General features: G+C 38.7%; 1 protein-coding gene across 3 annotated transcripts in view; it reads right to left on the bottom strand.

Annotated features, from left to right (window-relative positions):
• SH3D19 (SH3 domain containing 19) overlaps positions 1-17976 on the bottom strand; it is an 85025-nt gene that overhangs the window by 5120 nt on the left and 61929 nt on the right. For all 3 annotated transcript variants that reach the window (XM_082281401.1, XM_082281402.1, XM_082281403.1), the window contains 11 exons: positions 16777-16884; positions 13201-13313; positions 10970-11028; positions 8659-8923; positions 7347-7415; positions 6003-6075; positions 5559-5689; positions 3177-3235; positions 1403-1590; positions 1086-1138; positions 403-589 (listed from right to left, as the gene is read on the bottom strand). In XM_082281401.1, the coding sequence (XP_082137527.1) occupies positions 403-589; positions 1086-1138; positions 1403-1590; positions 3177-3235; positions 5559-5689; positions 6003-6075; positions 7347-7415; positions 8659-8923; positions 10970-11028; positions 13201-13313; positions 16777-16884 (1305 nt within the window). The remainder of the gene's footprint in view (positions 1-402; positions 590-1085; positions 1139-1402; positions 1591-3176; positions 3236-5558; positions 5690-6002; positions 6076-7346; positions 7416-8658; positions 8924-10969; positions 11029-13200; positions 13314-16776; positions 16885-17976) is intronic.

Here is a 17976-nt window from a genome sequence, read left to right as displayed (position 1 = left end):
GTCCAACCCATGCCCTAATGCCACCTCAACTAAACCATGGCACTGGGTGCCACATCCAATCTTTTTTTAAACACATCCAGGGGCAGTGACTCCACCACCTCCCCGGGCAGACAGTTCCAGAACTTTATCACTCTTTCAGTAAAAAACCTCTTCCTAACATCCAATCTAAATTTCCCTTGGCGCAGCTTGAGGCTGTGTCCTCTTGTTCTGTCAGTTGCTGCCTGGAGAAAGAGACCAACCCCCATCTGACTATAGCCACCTTTCAGGTAGTTGTAGAGAGTGGTAAGGTCACCTCTGAGTCTCCTTTTCTCCAGAAGTGGAATAGTTGTGTTCTCCCACAACTCTGTCATGACTGGCACAACACAAGGAATAAAGAATTGCCATCTGGTAGGAGCACTGTACCTGAGCAGGTCTGAACAAAAACTGCTGGGAAAATCCCTTCCTTTCCATTCAGTCTTCCTCTATACCACTCCAAATCTACTTGTTCCAGTATGTGGATGTAGTCTCCCTTTTTGAAGGATAGATCATCTTTGGTTTCTGCTGTAAAATCATGAAGCGCTTCACACCACTCTACTGAGCGCCTGTTGTTCTATTCAAGTGAACAGAAGATGCATTAATTTTAGAAGTGTGAATGGAGCCCACAAACTGATGGGTGCTGCTGAAAGCAGCTGTACAGCACATGGGTGTCCTGACACTCTCCCATACAATAGTGCTGCTGCAGATGTAGACTAGAATGGCATTTCAGCAATTACCACCACAGAATTTCATCTAGGCTCGGCCACATTCCTTTTTATCTCTGGTGGCAGGGGAAAGGATTAATAAATTCAAAATTAGATCACTGCAGCAGTACTTAAAATAGAGCTAACAAGAATTTCCTTCAGCACAAAGGATAACAATTTACTAATGTTAATTTGTCAGAAGCTCTGAATTCAATCAGCTTAGGCCAAGTGTCAGAATTGAGGCTGTGACCATGCAGCATTGTGTGCTGTGGGAGCTGTGTCTTGTTCTGCAGTTACTCTCACATTATAATAGTCTCAAATAAATCTATACAGAAATTCTGGCCATCACCTAAAAAGTTTTATTACCTGAGGAAGGGAAGACGAAATCTCCACCTTATTCTTCAGTGCTGTTTCTGTACCTACATAAGTAAAGCACAACTTAGAATAGGAGCAGTGTCCTATTCAGAATGTTACTAATGACAGAGATTTTAGATATTTGAAGTCATTATTAAGAATATCTTTTAAGAAGTCCTACTGTTAATTTTTTTTTTTTTGATTGGTCTTCCCTCTCTTTTTACCTCCTTTCTGCATTCATTGTCCTTTTGGAATTTTCTCCTATATGCTGCCGATTTATGTTAAGTACATAACTATGCTCTTGAAGATTTTTGCAAACATATTCATACCTGTTCCAGGCAGATCTTCAATTACTTCCACAAAGTTCAAGGGGAAAATTCCAGATGTGCCTCTGAGCTCTCCTTTGGCCCACTCTTCATTTACATATTTTTTCAGGATAATAGTTTCACCTTCTGAAAAACTGAGCTCATCTTTCTGATCTCCAATGTATTCAAATCGTGCTACACATCTTGGACCTCTGCACAAACAAAAGAGAAAATTACTTTGCTTCTTTATTACTGTCCACTTAATAATAAGACAGCATTGTGTGTAATATATGGATTGATATATTAATTAAAATGATAAAAGGATGCACTGAAGATAGAACAGGTGGAAAACTGGGGGCCAGCCCTGGTTCTCCTCTCTGCTTTCTGAGGAGAATGAGTACAGAGCCTGGAGGAGCCAGATGCAGTTCCTGCATCCCAATTCCTGGCTGTTAGAATATTTTGCAAAAAACTCTATTTCCCTTCCAAGCAACAATAAAGCCCCTTGTTTCTGGCTTGCCTGTCCAATTTAACATCTTTACCTTTATCCAAGCAAGTGTCCTGATACACTTTTGTTAACAGTTTGATTGTTTTTCGAGCTAGCATCCCACTTAGATTCAATCAAACATGGGTGGGGGTGGATATTGTATGTTTGTCCCAAATACATGGAGGTTTCATAGGAAGAAGCTAGTTTTTATCTGCTTTAGCATACTTTATTCTGTAAAATCCATCCCTATAAGATTATATATAGAGGAAATAGTTTATCTATCAAAGAAAGAAACATCAATGCATCTGATAAGATTTTATATACTTTGGTACAGTACTGAAAAAAACCTAATTATTTTTCCCCCAACTTAAAATAGATTTCATTATTTAGGAACCTAATACATTTAATTTAAGAAATTAAGAAATTTTTTTGTTTCTCAGAAATTCCATGCTAGAAAAAAGCAGTAATAGGATTTAATTCTTTTTATATATGCATAGCACACAACCAAAGTAAGAAGTTTGATTCCCACCCCTGTCCCCCACTCAGTATCTTTGCAAAGATGCGTCTTTCAGGACAGAGCTAGAACTTTCTGTTTCTTTCTTAGCTGCAGAAGCAGCTTTTTAAAATAAAGTTTTGTTCCTAACAAACCAAGATTCATCTAAAGAACAACTGAATGAACAACTGACACTAGTTGCTCCTGCCTCTGCCTGAATTTACTTTAATTCCTGGAATAAATGATAACAAAATCCAATAAGCACCACTGTGAAATAAATAGCATGAAAAATAATTTCTTGCCCACAAATATTAGTACAAGTTGTTTGAAAATGAAAGTGGTGGCAATTGATTTCATAATTCAAACTGGGGAACTTTAGATTTACCCATACAGCTGCACACTTTCAGGGCAGACAGATTTCTTTCCTTAAAGTACCTCTATATTCTGTCCCATTGTATCTTGTTCTTTCAAATGAGTAGGAGCCCTACCATGTTCCATCTTGTGAGGACACTGGAAGAAAGCAGCAAGGTCAGGAGCAAAGAGAGGAGTGTACAATGCTGCTGAAGTTAATCAGATTGGTTCATGGTTTCTGGAACCAGTTTTCATAAAAGTAGGCTTTTTTTACCTAAATATGAGTCTTAATAAAACATAATAAGCATTCAGGTTTTTAAAACATATATTTTAATCTTTACAATATATTTTGGTGAATAAATTGTTAACCCTATCAACCTCAGTGCAGAGAGCCCCTGCTTCAAAGTTAATCTTTCTTTTAAATTCCTTGTAAATCAGCATGAGAAAAAAAAAAGATTTAACTGACTCACTTAATACATCGTGATGAAGAGGGTATTTTTTTCCTGGTGGCTTCTTCTGGAACATCAATCTAATAAGACAATAAAATAAGTTAAATCTTCCATTTCAATCTCATGGCAACTAACCACAATAAACTTGAAACTGGTTAGAATTACCAGTTTTTCAGATGTGTCACTCTGTAATTGTTGGCATGCTCCGATATATGACCACATTAATGTAAATTTATGCCTGTTTTCTCATTTTTTAATCTTATGCAAACAAGGAGCAATATTTAATGTTTTGTTTTATGAAGCTGGTTTATTGTTTCTACTTGTGGCATGACTGATCGACAGAATACGTGACTAGATGCTACTACATGTTGTTGCACTTAGATCCCAATTCCCAACTGGTAATTGCTCTCAATTATTTACTAGCACAGTATACCACAATAGACAAAACTACTGTTTACACTTATCCCTTTTGTGCTTTGGTAGGTAGCCAGCTGCTCTCCAAACAAAAACACATCTCACAACTCTCACTTGAATTGGAGAAATACAACTTAGAAAATCAATATACAGATATATCAAACAGACAACATTCAAGTCCTTTACCATAGGAGGATTTCAACTGGATTTTTGGTGTGACATGAAGGATGATCTGTGAGATGTACAAGACTACAAGCCTAGAGGCCCTGGTGAGGAGCTTTGGGTTACAGCTCACTATTACATCAGCCAGTTCCCATAAAAAGAACAAGAATGTTCCATTAGCTTATGTGAAGCACTGGAGGAAATCACAATGCCTTTTAGGACAAATAATCTTTGCATTGCACTTGCTGAAGGAGCTGGTATCTGTGATGCTCTGAAGGTTCTATGGGAAGTCATAACTATGTATCCTTGTTAGGTGTCCAGATCTAAGCTACTACCCAGCTCAATACTGTAAAACACATTATAGTGTACTGTATAGAGACCTTGTATCAATATGAAACCTGACATGAATTAACAGGAGAATTCACTCAAGTAAATTAGCCTCTTTTTCCTTTTCTTAAAAAAATATATTTCTGAAACAAAAGATTTTTGCCCTAAAAGGGTAACCATCTTTTACAACTAAAACAGAAATGCATCTTCCCTAGCTTTTATGAAGTTGTATCTGTCTGTATCAATGCTGAATTTGACCCCAAACACTCACTCCACCGCTTTAACATAAAATCTTTTCTTCATTAGCTATCAGTAGAAGCAAGAGCTTTTAAATGGAATTGTTGGTCTGTACAGAAACAGCCAATCAATTTAGCTAACAAATCTTTCTTGTGAAAGTGAATCAAGCATGGTTCCATTACTACTAACTACGAGTTTAGTTTTTATTCTTCAGCACTTCTCAGCTCTTAAATTTTTTCTCTCATACCACCATTACAAACTAAACAGACACCCCACCCTCTCTGATGTCTACCAAATCCTTGGTATTGCCCATGCAGCAGCAGTGCTCACTGTGCCAGCTGTCCCGGCCCAGGAAGTGTTCACACAGGCACTTCCTGTCTTTAATGCCAAGCCAGGTACCTTCCCCGCTTCTTGGTGTCACTCTGGCATTCCTCCATGTCCATATGGCTGGTGTGGACAGCCCAAAGCCCTTCCCACTGTCACAAAATGGACTTCAGTCTCAGACTCAGGCTTGCAATAGGTTTGACCCAGCATTTGACCACAGGGAACCACATTGTATCCCTTTAAATTCATTATCCTTGGGCACCAAAAGAGCACCTGTCTCTTGCCTTCCGCTTACTGTCAAGTGTCACATTCAGTAACAGGATTGCTTTAAGCTGCTCATTTGCAACAACACAATCTCCTTGCACTGTGCCAGCACAACCATTTGTGCAGCCACTTAGAAAGCCATTTAGGCAAATTGATCCTGTTGGAAAAACAATATTCTGGGAAGAAAAAAACCCAACATGTTTTTTTGGGCCAAATTGCTACCCTGACCTAGTTCACTACACGGCTGAAAAAGTGGTGATTCCATCAAAGCTCAAGGGACAAGAACATGACAGAAGGTGGGGAGCTGGGGGGAGGCACAAAAATCAACCATCTTTTACTGAGTCTTGATTCTTACATGCAGCTGTCAAAAAATAATCTGCTCTGTAGACCCTGAGAAACTACCCATGTTTCCAAAGAGAATCTGGTAAGGGCAATGATTTTCTCACTTGGCTTTAAATTAACAGCAAATTATTCCCCATAACACAAGCTGGTTGTGCCAAACCAAACATCTTTCTAATACCACACAAACAAGTTGATATGTCTTCTGTGCTGCCAGTGGGATAAGAGATTATCTAAATACAGAATGGAGTTAAATACACAGGAGCCTTAGTAAAACAGAACCAGAAAACAAATACAATAGGATCTTATGTAGCAAGGTATACAAAGCCTACATACAACTACTTTAACAAAGTTGGCAGGAAATATCCCTGTGCGATTCCCACATTTTCCTCTGTACCACTCGGTATCAATTTTCTCCAGAAGACAAACAGTGTCTCCAGAATGAAGGTCCAAGTCCTCAGCATGCTCTGTAAGATAACATCATTTCAGTTAACTGTACTTGTCACACTCACTGATTTTCTCTAAGCAAACCTTCTTAATACAAATACCACAGACAAAACCAGAATCAGTTTTTAAAAAGTCTTATTTTTACTTTATAAATCAACCAGCTTTAACTGAAAGACTCGCCCATCTACAGCTAAACCCATTGATTTGAACACCTCTATGTGCAGACCTTGCAGACAGAGCTTCCATACCATTTTTAAGCTCTAATTTCTAAGAAAATTTTCATTTGAATGTCTTGGAGTAAAACAAGTGTCCAGAATATTCACGTTTACTTACCTGCAGGAAAATCATGCAGGACTACAGCATGAGGTGCACTTGTGTCAGAAACTTTTGGAGGGTGGTTTGAATCCTGACAATGACAAATAAATCCAAATAGTTTATACATCATGGAAGATACTAACACAGATTCTCTGTTACGTACTCCTTAATTAATTTTCTGACTTTGGGCACAGAGTTGTTCTGGTATTGCAGAAGGAAATGGTTACTGGTCACACAACTATGGGTGTGAATTCTGTTTGCCTTTTGCCAGTGTAAACAAGAATACATTTCACCAAAATCTACTTTTGAGCCAGTGAAAGGAAGGGAAAGCATGCAACTTTTCCAAGTATAGAAAAAGCCTCAGCTATCTCAGTGCGCCAGAAATCTGTAGCACTGATAACAACACTCATTGCAAGGGCTGTGGACAAATTTTGCACTGGTGCTTGGTCCTGTGTGCCACCAGCCACTCTTTCTTGCTTGAGGGAACACCCAACCTAACTCTCCCCAGCACACTCAGGGACAGCACATCTGCCAACTAACAAACATTCCAAGAGGAGCAAGGAAGCCACTATGCCTTTGCTTACACAAAGGTAACACTGAGGGGAGCTGACACTTTTGTTGTGGCATCTCCATAAAGGGAAATTATATTAAAAATGCTGAGCTTCTCTACTCCACCCACTAGGAATTTTTAGGCTGTACTGATGACAATCATGGTGAATGAATTACATTCAAAGTAATTAATTGTGCACAAAAAAACCCACAACCAAAAAAGCCCAGCTAAGGCCAGAGTAACATGAATTACAACAAACAACATACTGCACAGAAATCTACTTCAGCTATGTAGGTTTCTGATAAATAGTCAAAAAGGCTGCTCACTGCTATAATTTCCACTAGCTATTTAATATTAATAGAGTCATGCCCTAAAACCAAGTCAGGATCTGTAGAAGCAGAGAGAGGAAAATACTTTCAAGTCCGTATGTCAAAGCCAATTCACTGATGTATCATGTACAGCACTTCATAAAGTACTCGCTTATCTTTTGCTCAATTCTCAGATACTCAGCCAAGGGAGTGATTATTTCCCTGTGAGATGGAGGAACTTAACCAGTTTCCTCTCCCTTCTGGCACTCCAAGTAATTACTCTTGCTCTGTTCTATAAGCAGAATGTCCCTGTGCTATGAGGCAAATCACCATTATTGGGTTTTGTTTTGGCAGTTGTTTTGTTTTGATTACAGAAACACAAGGATTTAATAAATCACTACTACATTTCTCAGTGTAACCTTTGAAGACTAAAACACTTGACACTTTACTGCAACAGGAGTCTTGCTCACTGAATATTTAAGCCAGCAGAAAAAAGCACCTTACCTTACAGGACAGTTCTCCAGTGCTCCTGGGAAGACAATCTTCCTTGGCAACTCCATGAGGCACAGGTAGCTTGAACAGAAACAGAGGCAAGTGGAAAAGTTTTTTTCATTTCTAAGCACCTCAAAGTTTCACCGCAAGTGAAAATGGTCAGATGATGAAATTTTTCAAACCACCTGCTACAAGTAAGTAATTTAAGAGTCCAGTGGAAGGGGACAAGTTCCTTTGGAAGGCATTCAGAACAGACTGCTGGTGATATGAACTGCCACTTTGAGAAACTCAGGTGGTGTCACCCCCTTTTAATAGTGTCTTAGACACCTAACTGGTATCACACCATATACTACAAGAAATTCAGAAAGACACTCTGATGCAGAAATATATTCATTTGCCATGGAGGACACTAAAAAAACCAACCTGGGAGGAAATTTTCATTGCCAGTAAGACTTTGGGGCAATTACTGATTACTACAGAAAAAAATTACCACACACAAAAAAAATCTCATATACAAAACTCTAAATGCAAAAGTGAAAGATCAAAAAGAAGGGAACAGAAAGTTTCCACTTCATGCTGATGGAATGTTGATGCTGTTCATGCTATGGCTTTGTGGCTGCTTTTTTTGACAACAGCCCTGGTTCAAGCAGTCACCAGCTCTATCACTGACCAGTTTCAAGTTTCTGGGGAAAGACTTCCTTGTTTTTATCTGTAATGCTGATCCATTAGTATCTAAAATTCCCTAAGAACATATACAGTGACAAAAACATTTTTGTAATGAAAAGGGATGGCATCAATAGGATGAAAATGTAAGATTAGCAATGTTACATTCCTCACTCTTTGCAAGCTTGATTAAGTAAGGCCAACTACTTTGTAAGTTCCAGTGTTCCCCCAATTTTCCTAAGCATTTTGATATGTATGGGTAAACAATATATAAATGCAATTATTCAGCATCATTTTACTGAAAGAGAATTCAGAACTGGTAACTGGAAAAAGAACTCCCAAACCCCAAGAGCAATGCATTAAAGATACAGATATATAGATACATGTGTGTATATATATCTATATAATTACATATATACACAAAAATACTCCACATAGATCTATACTTTACATGTATTTATTGCTTTCTCCAGTATTGCCTTACAGGACTTACTACTATTTAGCTACTAGCATTTTCTAAGGAAGATTATGCTCATAGATACACTTTGAAACCACGTAATCCTAACCTACTTCAGTAGGTTTAACTACCTTTTTCTCTACTATTTTAACCAGCACTGCTTTATAAAAACAATGTGCTCAGATAGAATATCTCAACTCTTACCATGTATTTATTGTAGAGAGGATGACCCGGTTTAGGTCTAGGAGGTAATGCTGGATCTGGATTTTTAAAGACTGCACTTTTTGCTCTCTTGGGTCCCAACCTGAACTTATTGGTTTTTTTATCAGAAGCGATGTCAGAACTAGATCGCGAAAGAACATCCTTCTGGGAGGAGGTCTTGGCTGCAGAGAGTTTTGGTGGAGGTGGCCTTCCAGGAACACTTTTAGGTGGGGGAGGTCGAGCAGGTACAATTTTTCCATCCACAGGCCTAAAAATTGTGCAAACCATCAGAGAAATATGTATATTAATAAGCATGCCACCTCATCCTAGCTATAGAGTGTGCTGTGAGGAAACAAGATTTGTGATGACCTGGGCTGTACAGTGTGTAGCATCTGAACCTTTCCAGGAATACGTGAACTCTTCAGATACTGGGACCAGATGATCACTTGCTTAGACAGATCCTTTGACTACGTATTTCCTAGTCTGCTCACCAACAGCCTGCCAGCTTTCTGGGGAGCCCACTAAATAAGCAGGATTTGTTTCAGCAATCTACCTCTAGAAAGAGCTTTCTTTGAAGCTGCTTCAAGATGAAGTTCTGCTATTGGAGAGCTTTTGTGAAAGTTGGTCTTCAGGAATCAGCCTAGCTCATTCCTTGGGATGTCACTTACCTGAAGTGACTATGATGCAGCTCATGACACATCACACCACTTTGCACATTGCCATCAATAGCAGAATTTACCATTTTTGTGCAACAGATGTCTACTGCAGAAAGAAAACACTGGTGAAAATACTCAAGTTCTCTGGCTATGCTGGAGGTACCACACTCTCATTAGTGGACCAGCAGTTTATAAACCAAAACCAGAGACTAGCAAGTGACAGTAGTAATGTTTACTAGTAATTAATATTAGTAGTAATATCCCAAAAATACAGTACAGTTTGATTTTTATTGGGATATCTTCAACCAGTTACTGCAAGTTTCTGCTACAAATGTTTCTCCTTTTTTTCATATAATGTAACTCAGCATAATTATTTGCTCATGTGCATTCCTCATGGGTCTGCAAAAATTATCAACTCCAACAAATGTGCATTAGTGGATCTTTGAAGTATCATTCTAATACATTTTCTGAGTGTCATCCACCACTTGAGAAGATACTAGTGCACTACTAATGCTCCTGATAAGAGTCCTCTATTACTATTTGAGTATGGAATAATTTTTAAATTTCAAAAAAATTTTCCACTTCTGTTCAACATCCATCTCTCCCTTTTCTTGTCCTCATCTTGAACTAAGCATTTTTAATACTGACAAAAGGGGAAATTCCAAGTTAGACTGCCTTAAATCTGTAAACAGACCAACCCACACATTTTTAAAGCAACTCAACTAAACAAGAAGACCCTAACAAGCAATTCAGTCAATTATTACTACTTACTTACAAAAAAAAAAAAAATTAAAAAATCCATTTGAGCAGAAGAGTGAAAGGACAAAATATTTACTGCTGTCCCAGGCACCCTCATAAGATTGAGGAATGTTATGCTAAACTGAATGTAGGGAAGGAACAAGCCCATATGGAGCAATAATGAGGTGCTTCCTTGTGGTACATCCACATTCTTTTCTGTTAATTAATACTTATTGATAGACTCAGTTCAATAACAGAAAGATTCTCTTGTCCTGATGCAACAGAGCAAAGTCTTGTGTTAAAACTCACAGATTTAGAATGCAAATGCTGAGATACCCACAGTGGGCTGGCTAGTCAATGCCAGATCTCCCTCCACTGTGCCTCTGGCATTGATGGACATGAATTTAAGGCTGGTCCAGCAACTTTTGCCCTTGCAGATGTTCTTTCTTTTTGGTTCACAAGAATAAAAAACCCCCAAGGTTATCATTAATCTTGCACCTGCATTTTAGGTCTGAAGTATATAAACTAGCCAGAGCTTCTGGGAAGCTGCTGACCCAGCATCTGCCCTTTTCAGGGTGGGAACATCTGCCACCTCCATTCCTTCACCACTCAAACCCCACCACAAGTGTAAGTGCTGTAGGTGAAAAGGTTAAAGATTCAGAAAGGAATGACTGTCAGCAGCCACTGTACATTAGCTGAAAAGTCAAACAGCTGCTCTCCTATAATCTCTCTGCTCATACCATAATGTACAAACAAGTATTCAACAGCTACCAACTTGGTCCTGCCTATTTATTAGTGAGCATAGTGCCCAGCCAAGCCTATTGAGCCATGGCTGGAGGCAGTAGTGTCTACACTGAGACTAACTATGCAAATTAATTCAGAAACACCACTATTAAGTGAGTCTGAAAAACCACACTCACCTTGGGGGTAGTAGAGGTTCTAGCTGAGGCACTCCACCCTGTTCTGAGTGATCCAACTCCTACAACCATTCAAAAGAAAAAAGACATTTCTTTAAGCCTAAGAAAAATAAAAGATTTTGTTTAAATTATATTATTCTTATATCAAATTATATCGTATGGACATGAAAAACAAGAGTTTCTGGAGGTCTGGGAGTAAAGTAGTAAGTATTACGGTGTGATTCTGCGATTTTAAAGATGGAGGGAAATACGGAGGGTAAATAACCCGATTTACTACCTGAAACACAGCTTAAAGTGTGCATTACGTATGACCCAGCCCCTCTTTTCCTTCTATATGGCAGTAAGGAGTTAAGAGCCAATTTCAGGAGAGTCAGAGAAATGTACAATTACATTGCCCACAGGATTTCGCATTATCAACTTTGATTTAACTTTGACACGTGGACCATGTTGAACATGTTAAAGCAGAAAACACGACATTAATGCAACTCACACAGGACAGCATCTCTTGCAAATATTAGCTCCCATTAAAGAAGGCATCTAAATATGTTTTCTAGAGAGCTAACAGACAAATCCCAGTGAATCTTGCTCTGGCAGATTAAGGCTTCACTCCTCCCAGCTGCCCATGCTCGCCCTGCCGGAGATTACCACCCTACAGCAGTCAGGAGAGGAGGACATTTGCCATGCCTGAAGGGCTTGGACCACAGTGATGGATTAGCAAGTGACCATCCTTACTGCCTCCTGCTGTTCGTTCTCATTGCAGTGCCAGAAAGTTCTGCCAGCTCTGCTGAACAAGCACAGCTGCTTCTGGAACAGCATGGTAAATCAGAGTGCTGAATCTGTGTTCAAAAGAACCCTTTCTGAACCGGTAGTTTTAAATAGGTCTGAACAGTCTTGTTTACTTAATTAGGTGCTTGAATGTGCTTGAAACTCATAAACAATTCCTGTGATTTTTCCTACCTAGAAAATACCTAGATATATTTTGTGACAAAATTTGACCCTTGATTGAGTCCCCAAATTAATGTTCTGATTAAATGACCCTATAAGAAAGAAAACAACCTGCCACTTTCAGATGAGGATGTCATCCTCATATCAAAAATTTTCCTCTTCTGTGTGAAAAGGAAGAACTCTATGTCAACTGCTACTTATGGTCAAAAATTTTTGCTGTTGCTGTTTAATCACTTCCACTGACAAACAACACTAATTTTAGAAGCACAGTTCCTACCTTTCCAAAGATAGGATTTAAATGTTCCAGTGGATTCAATGCAATCTTTTTTTAAAAAACATCTTCTGAAGCTCATATATGCCTGTCACAATAACCTAGATGACATTGTAAAAGTTCTGGAGTTCCACTGCATAAAATGTCATTTACTGTCTTGTTTCATAAATTACTTTTTCAGCCTTACCTAGAAAAGGTAGGACCTCTCTGAACAGCCTTTTCAATCATGACCTTTTAATACCCTTTATCTTAATAGCAGAGGTAGCTACAAAGGCATTTGTTGGCAGCATCCATCTATTGAGGGCTTTTAATTTGATTTGACCTTTTTACTGCCTGTGGCTTTCTCAAGATTCTCTGCCATTCTTGCCATCAGAAAACTCAGTATTTCGAAATTTTGCTGTCATTTTCTAGTTTATTTTAATTCCCTTTCGAAAATTGGTGTCAAATGTTGTATAGCTACGATGCCTACCATAACTATGTACATGCTCCGGAGCAGAGCCTCACTTCCCAAAATAGGTGGTTCTACTCAGTAGAAACAACTAAAAGGAAAGAGGTGAAAAAAACAAGCTTCATTCTTCTATGGAAAAGTTTCCTCTGCCTGCAAATTAGCACAGACACTGAGAGGTATTGTGTGCACAAAGGTAAAAAATTACATTTCTAAGGCACTTTGACAACATTTCACCATGTAAATCCCACTGGACTTTGAGCCACTTTGCAATGTTTTTGCAACTAAGTCGTAGAATATCCTGATTCCAGATGATGAATACAGAAAATTTAAGATAGATGTGATCAAAGTTTAGTAAAGCATCACCAGAGTGCTTTCCAAAACTGACAGCAGTCTACATTACCTAATTAATTAGAGAACAGAATTAAAAGAAAAAAAGCCTTGTATTTTTGAGTAGTCATTTTCATCTTCTGGTCCTTCAAATAACTTACTTTAAAAAATGCTTGAGGATCACAAGAGATCTTTTAACCAAAACAGACAAAGCTGTAATATAGGAAAACAGTTCTAACTTACCCCTTTTTTCACGAGGTCACCACTGCTAAGTTTTCCCACTGTGGTACTGGATGTGTTCCCAATAGGCTTTTCAGCAGGAAGTGGTGGAGGGCTATGTGGGGTGTCATTTAAAGCTGTAAAATCCAAAAAAAAAAAATCCAAATTAAAGTTTAATTAATACCTTCCTTATGTGGATCAACAATAGGTAAAGGAATCCACCTCGGTTTGGGGCATTTTTTGTGTGAATGCAATTTCCTTCCTCAAAGCCAGAGCAGCCAAAGGGAATAACCACTTAAAGAACAGCAAGGAGAAAAGGGACATGAAGGGAACATGGTTAACTCTGAGGCTGAGTTAGGAGTACTTCCCATCCTGCATAACGGATCTTCACTTTTTACTCTCAGGACACCAGCAAGTCATTTCAGAGTTTCAGGGTTTCAGCTGCAATACTTGGTGATAAAATATTAGATGAGTAGAAGACTTTCTCCCCCTGGGAATGTCAGATTCATTACTGGATACCCTGAAACACCATCACCACATTTCTAAACTAGCTCACTTTTTTTTTCAGCTGTCAGCTCCTGGAATATCCTTCAGGCTGGAAAACAGCTGAGGGTTATTTCAAGTAACCCTGAAAGATCAGGAGACTTGGATGGAAGAATCTCCAGAAAGGTAAAGGCAAGAAAATAAATTATTGCCTGCTACAAACTTCAGGATGACAGAAAACAGAGATGGAAGTTCCCAGGTAGTCTTTAGGGAGCTAAGCAAGTTTAGGACATGGAAGAGGAAACAGTACAGATCTGACTAAGGAAGAGTGATGATGTCCCCACATTCAATAAAGACTAGAAAACCCTTGTAAATGTATGACATTTGCTTTCAATATCTCTGCCTTTGAAACCTGGCAAGCACTTGGACAGGTTTTGCCAGCATATTTACCAAATACTTTGTCTTTATATATTGGAACCTTGTCATCTACTTTACAACCTGTTTGTATATCAAGAAAATTCATTTCACAGAGAGAACTACAGACACTTAAGCTCCTCTGACTTCCATCTGAACTTGGAATTACATAAAAATATGTGTAGACAGCCTGGACATTTATAGACTGATAACAAAAAGAAGAGGAGAGATGCTATCCAAAACAGAACTTTCAGTTGCTCATTTAATGAAAACTACTCTCAACAAAGAAACAACAGGAGAAGTGTTTTTTATTTTAAACATAGGAAGGAGAAGTGTTGTTTATTTTAAACACCTTTGTTGCATTACTATTATGTAAAACACTGCTGTGATGTTTAAAAATGGATCAGTACACTGGATCAGTTCAATTCTTAGGAGAAGGTCACAGTTTTGCTTGCAGTGACCAGGCATGGGGGAAAGAAGTTAGGAAGTTCATCACTTTTCTAAGCATCTGTGATGGATGAAAAGTAAAAACAATACCTGGCAGTAATTCCAAAAGAAATCTTCTCTTATCACATCTTATAAAAAGTATGAGACACTTATTTACCACTTTAAATCTTGCTACACAGATGGCCTAATTTCCTCTCCCTTAGTCTTTTTAAGGTCAAAATTAAAGGAACTAGAGGAACAACAACAACAAAAAAATCCCCAAAAACTAGAAGGCAGGTGTTATTTTCAGTGATTTCTAAGTGTACTAACTAAAGTGGAAGTTTAATGCTTCCTTTCTGTTGCATCTCAACAAAAGTGCTAGTCCCAATTGAAAACTTCACTGGAGTTTAAATTCTTAAGCATCCAGTTCTGTCCCCTTTTTGGTACTGCTGTCTGGGCTGGTTTTGGGGCTTTTTTTGTGTGTTTTTGGGTTTTTAAATTTGTGTTACTTTTTTTTGTTTGTTCATTGTGGTTTTTCTTTTTAGCTTTTGCTGGTTCCTGACAGAATTTATCTCCCTCCATAAACAAGATGGTGAAAGACCCCTGGTCTTTCTGAGATTATGTGGCCCCTTTACAATGTAAATCCTACTATATCCATTTACACCTTGGCCCAGTTGTACTTCTCTTTTAACTTTTAACAGGTTACATTTCTGCAGCAGCTCCTATTTGACAAAAGGCTACTCGGCTTTCTTGGAATCTGCTTCTGCTCCTCGCTATCCCATTAATCTTCCAACCACTGATTCCCATAAGGCAGGCAGTCCTTCAGAACCTCCTGCTGCTGGTAGCTAAGTACAGGACCGGCAGTCCTTTGTGGAAAGTTCAATTACCACTAGAGAGCAGCAAGGGACCAGTTAGCTGCAAGTTCAAAAGGGAATCCACCTCAGGAAAAAAAAAAAAGGAAAAGAAAAAATGTCAGGTAGTTGGTTGGTTTTTTTGTTTCATTTTACTTTTAACTGTAATTAAAATTTCCTTTATAGAGAAGAACTATGTCATGGTTTCTTTACAGTAGCTCATAAACATATTCTTCCAACTGAAAAAACCTTTTATTTATAATCAGGTATTAACAGAAAGACCTTTTCTCACAGCTTTATCTTCAGTCTTCTCTGCACTTTTAATCATTTCCACTGCATTTGTGACATATGCAGGGGAAAAGAAAATGCAGTATTTTAACACTGGGTTGGTGACAGGGGGAGATTGGAAATAATGAGTGAAACTCCTCGGAGAAATGCCACCTGGACATAGAGTTACTACAAGTTGACTATATACCCACTAAGTGTGGCAAAACACGATTTTGAAACATGAGTTTTAAGAGCTATCTTGTGACATTTTTCTCTAAGCTTTGAGGATCAAAGATAAGGCCAAACAGAATTCTGTAAGCATGCACTCCAGCATACAAAGACCAACACAAAGACCTTGTGGCTTTCTGATAAATTTCCACTCTGAAGACACAGTCAGTGTCATTTGTAAAGCTGTAAAGGATTAGAGGTGGAAGGCTGTAGGAATACAGTAACTCTCAGAAAACTGTAGTCAAGACCTTGACATAAAATTGAACACATCAGGTTTTTGCATCCCAGTTCTCACATGCCTTTTTTTATTCCCTCAAACTGCTACCTAAACATTCTTGCTTAAATGGCCACAGATTCCTAAACTAAAAAGGATCAAGGGAAGTTGATTTAAACTGTGAAAACTATGCTAAACATCTCAACCAAGCTGTGTTTGAAGGAAAGTTTAATGCACCAATGTTGTTCCTTTGACAGGGAAGCTTGGGAGCAGCACTAAAATAACCTCAGCTGAGGTCAGCACCGAAGTCAATTTGGCAAAAGGTACAGCTCCAGGATACAGTTTAGCAGAAAAAACAAGCTTGCTTCTGCTGCAAGGGTCTCTCTCCTCCAAGTCTTCCTTTCCAGCCTTTAGATCTGCCTCATACATAGTTTCACCTCTGCTATGCATCAGCTCCATCAGGTTTGAGAGACATCAAACTCAAGGGAGGGAGCCCAGTGAGGCAGCTGGGCAGCAGGCAGAGGGGAATATGACGCTCACCTACCTCTCCCTCCCACCACAGCCCTTAGGGTGGCTCCTCTGTCTTGTCAAACTGTACCACGGGATTCCTTTGGCAGCTAATATTAGCTAGTAAACAGCATATCAATTATTAAATATTAGGTGCCAATTGAAATGGTTTTCTAACACATTCTTCAGACGTTTAGGAGAAGAGCTTACATTTCCCGGGTTTAGCTGGGATTCGGATCACAGTGGGTTTCCGAGCTAAAGCTGGTTGAGCCGTCTGTTCCTTGGCAGGTTCATTTTTGGTAAGGAACTGAAAGGGATCTAAAAGGAGGAAAAAACCCAACATCTTTAATACTTATTTGTTGAACACAAATCTTACCAAGTATTGCTTTCATTTTTAAGGACATTTATGTTTCACACCCAATACAGCAATAAAAAAAAAAAAGAGGGATTAGGCTGATGCAACTAGTATACCCAACTCTTTGTAAATAACAGGTCTTCTTTGTACACCTGCATTCACAGGTGCCTTAACATAAACATGCTCCAGCTACCTTCTGGGATTATAAGAGCCACTGAACAAGAGGAACTGCATTGACACTTGATAATAGGTACCTGAAATCAGAATGGCTTTAGGAAAATGTTTACAAAGCAGTTGATCTAATGCACTGACATAGCTGTGAACACATTCACTGAAAAGTTTAAATCAATACAATCTTGCCAAAGCTAAACAACCATCACTGCAGCAGATAAAACACCTACTGAAACATACATTTAAATACTACTGATTACAAAATATCTTTGCTGTAGAACAACTAATTCTCTTGAAGATTCTGCCTCATTTTGTTATAAACATGGTGACATGAAGGGAACTGGTTCAGACCAAGGTCTGGAAGTTGTGCCTGAGCTCTGTCCCTGCCTGTATCACTCATTCCTCTACCAGCCTGCCCCATCATTCCACTGCTAAGACAGGAGCAATGTTTCCTGTGCTTCATTACCTTAAACACTGGTCTCTTATTAACAGGCATGGGAACATCGGTGCATGTAGAAGGCAGCTGTAAAAATACTTGTACATAAATAAAAACTAAATTAACGTGTTCTTTCTCAAGTACACCTCCGCGTCGAAGAGCAATACTTCTCTCTTGTTAACAACTGCTACTTCTTTCTCTGACATTATCAAATTCTGCAGTAGAATGGCAATGCTTAACAGTATCATAAAAGTGTACAGTAGAAACTGGAGAAGGACTCTGGATGATAAATTCTCCATGACACATATTCATAGCCACAACAACCGAGTCTGATCTCCTCTGCTGGCCTTTTCAGATACGTAGCTCAATGAGATGTTATTTATGGAGTGCCACAGTCTAAAGAGGAAGTATGCAGGGCATCTCTTTGAATTCTTCATGACTATTATAA

Source organism: Coloeus monedula, assembly GCF_965178545.1.
Source record: "Coloeus monedula genome assembly, chromosome: 5".
Classification (NCBI taxonomy): Eukaryota; Metazoa; Chordata; class Aves; order Passeriformes; family Corvidae; genus Coloeus; species Coloeus monedula.
The sequence above is the reverse complement of the archived record's forward strand: the minus strand, read 5'-3'. Positions and strand labels throughout refer to the sequence as shown.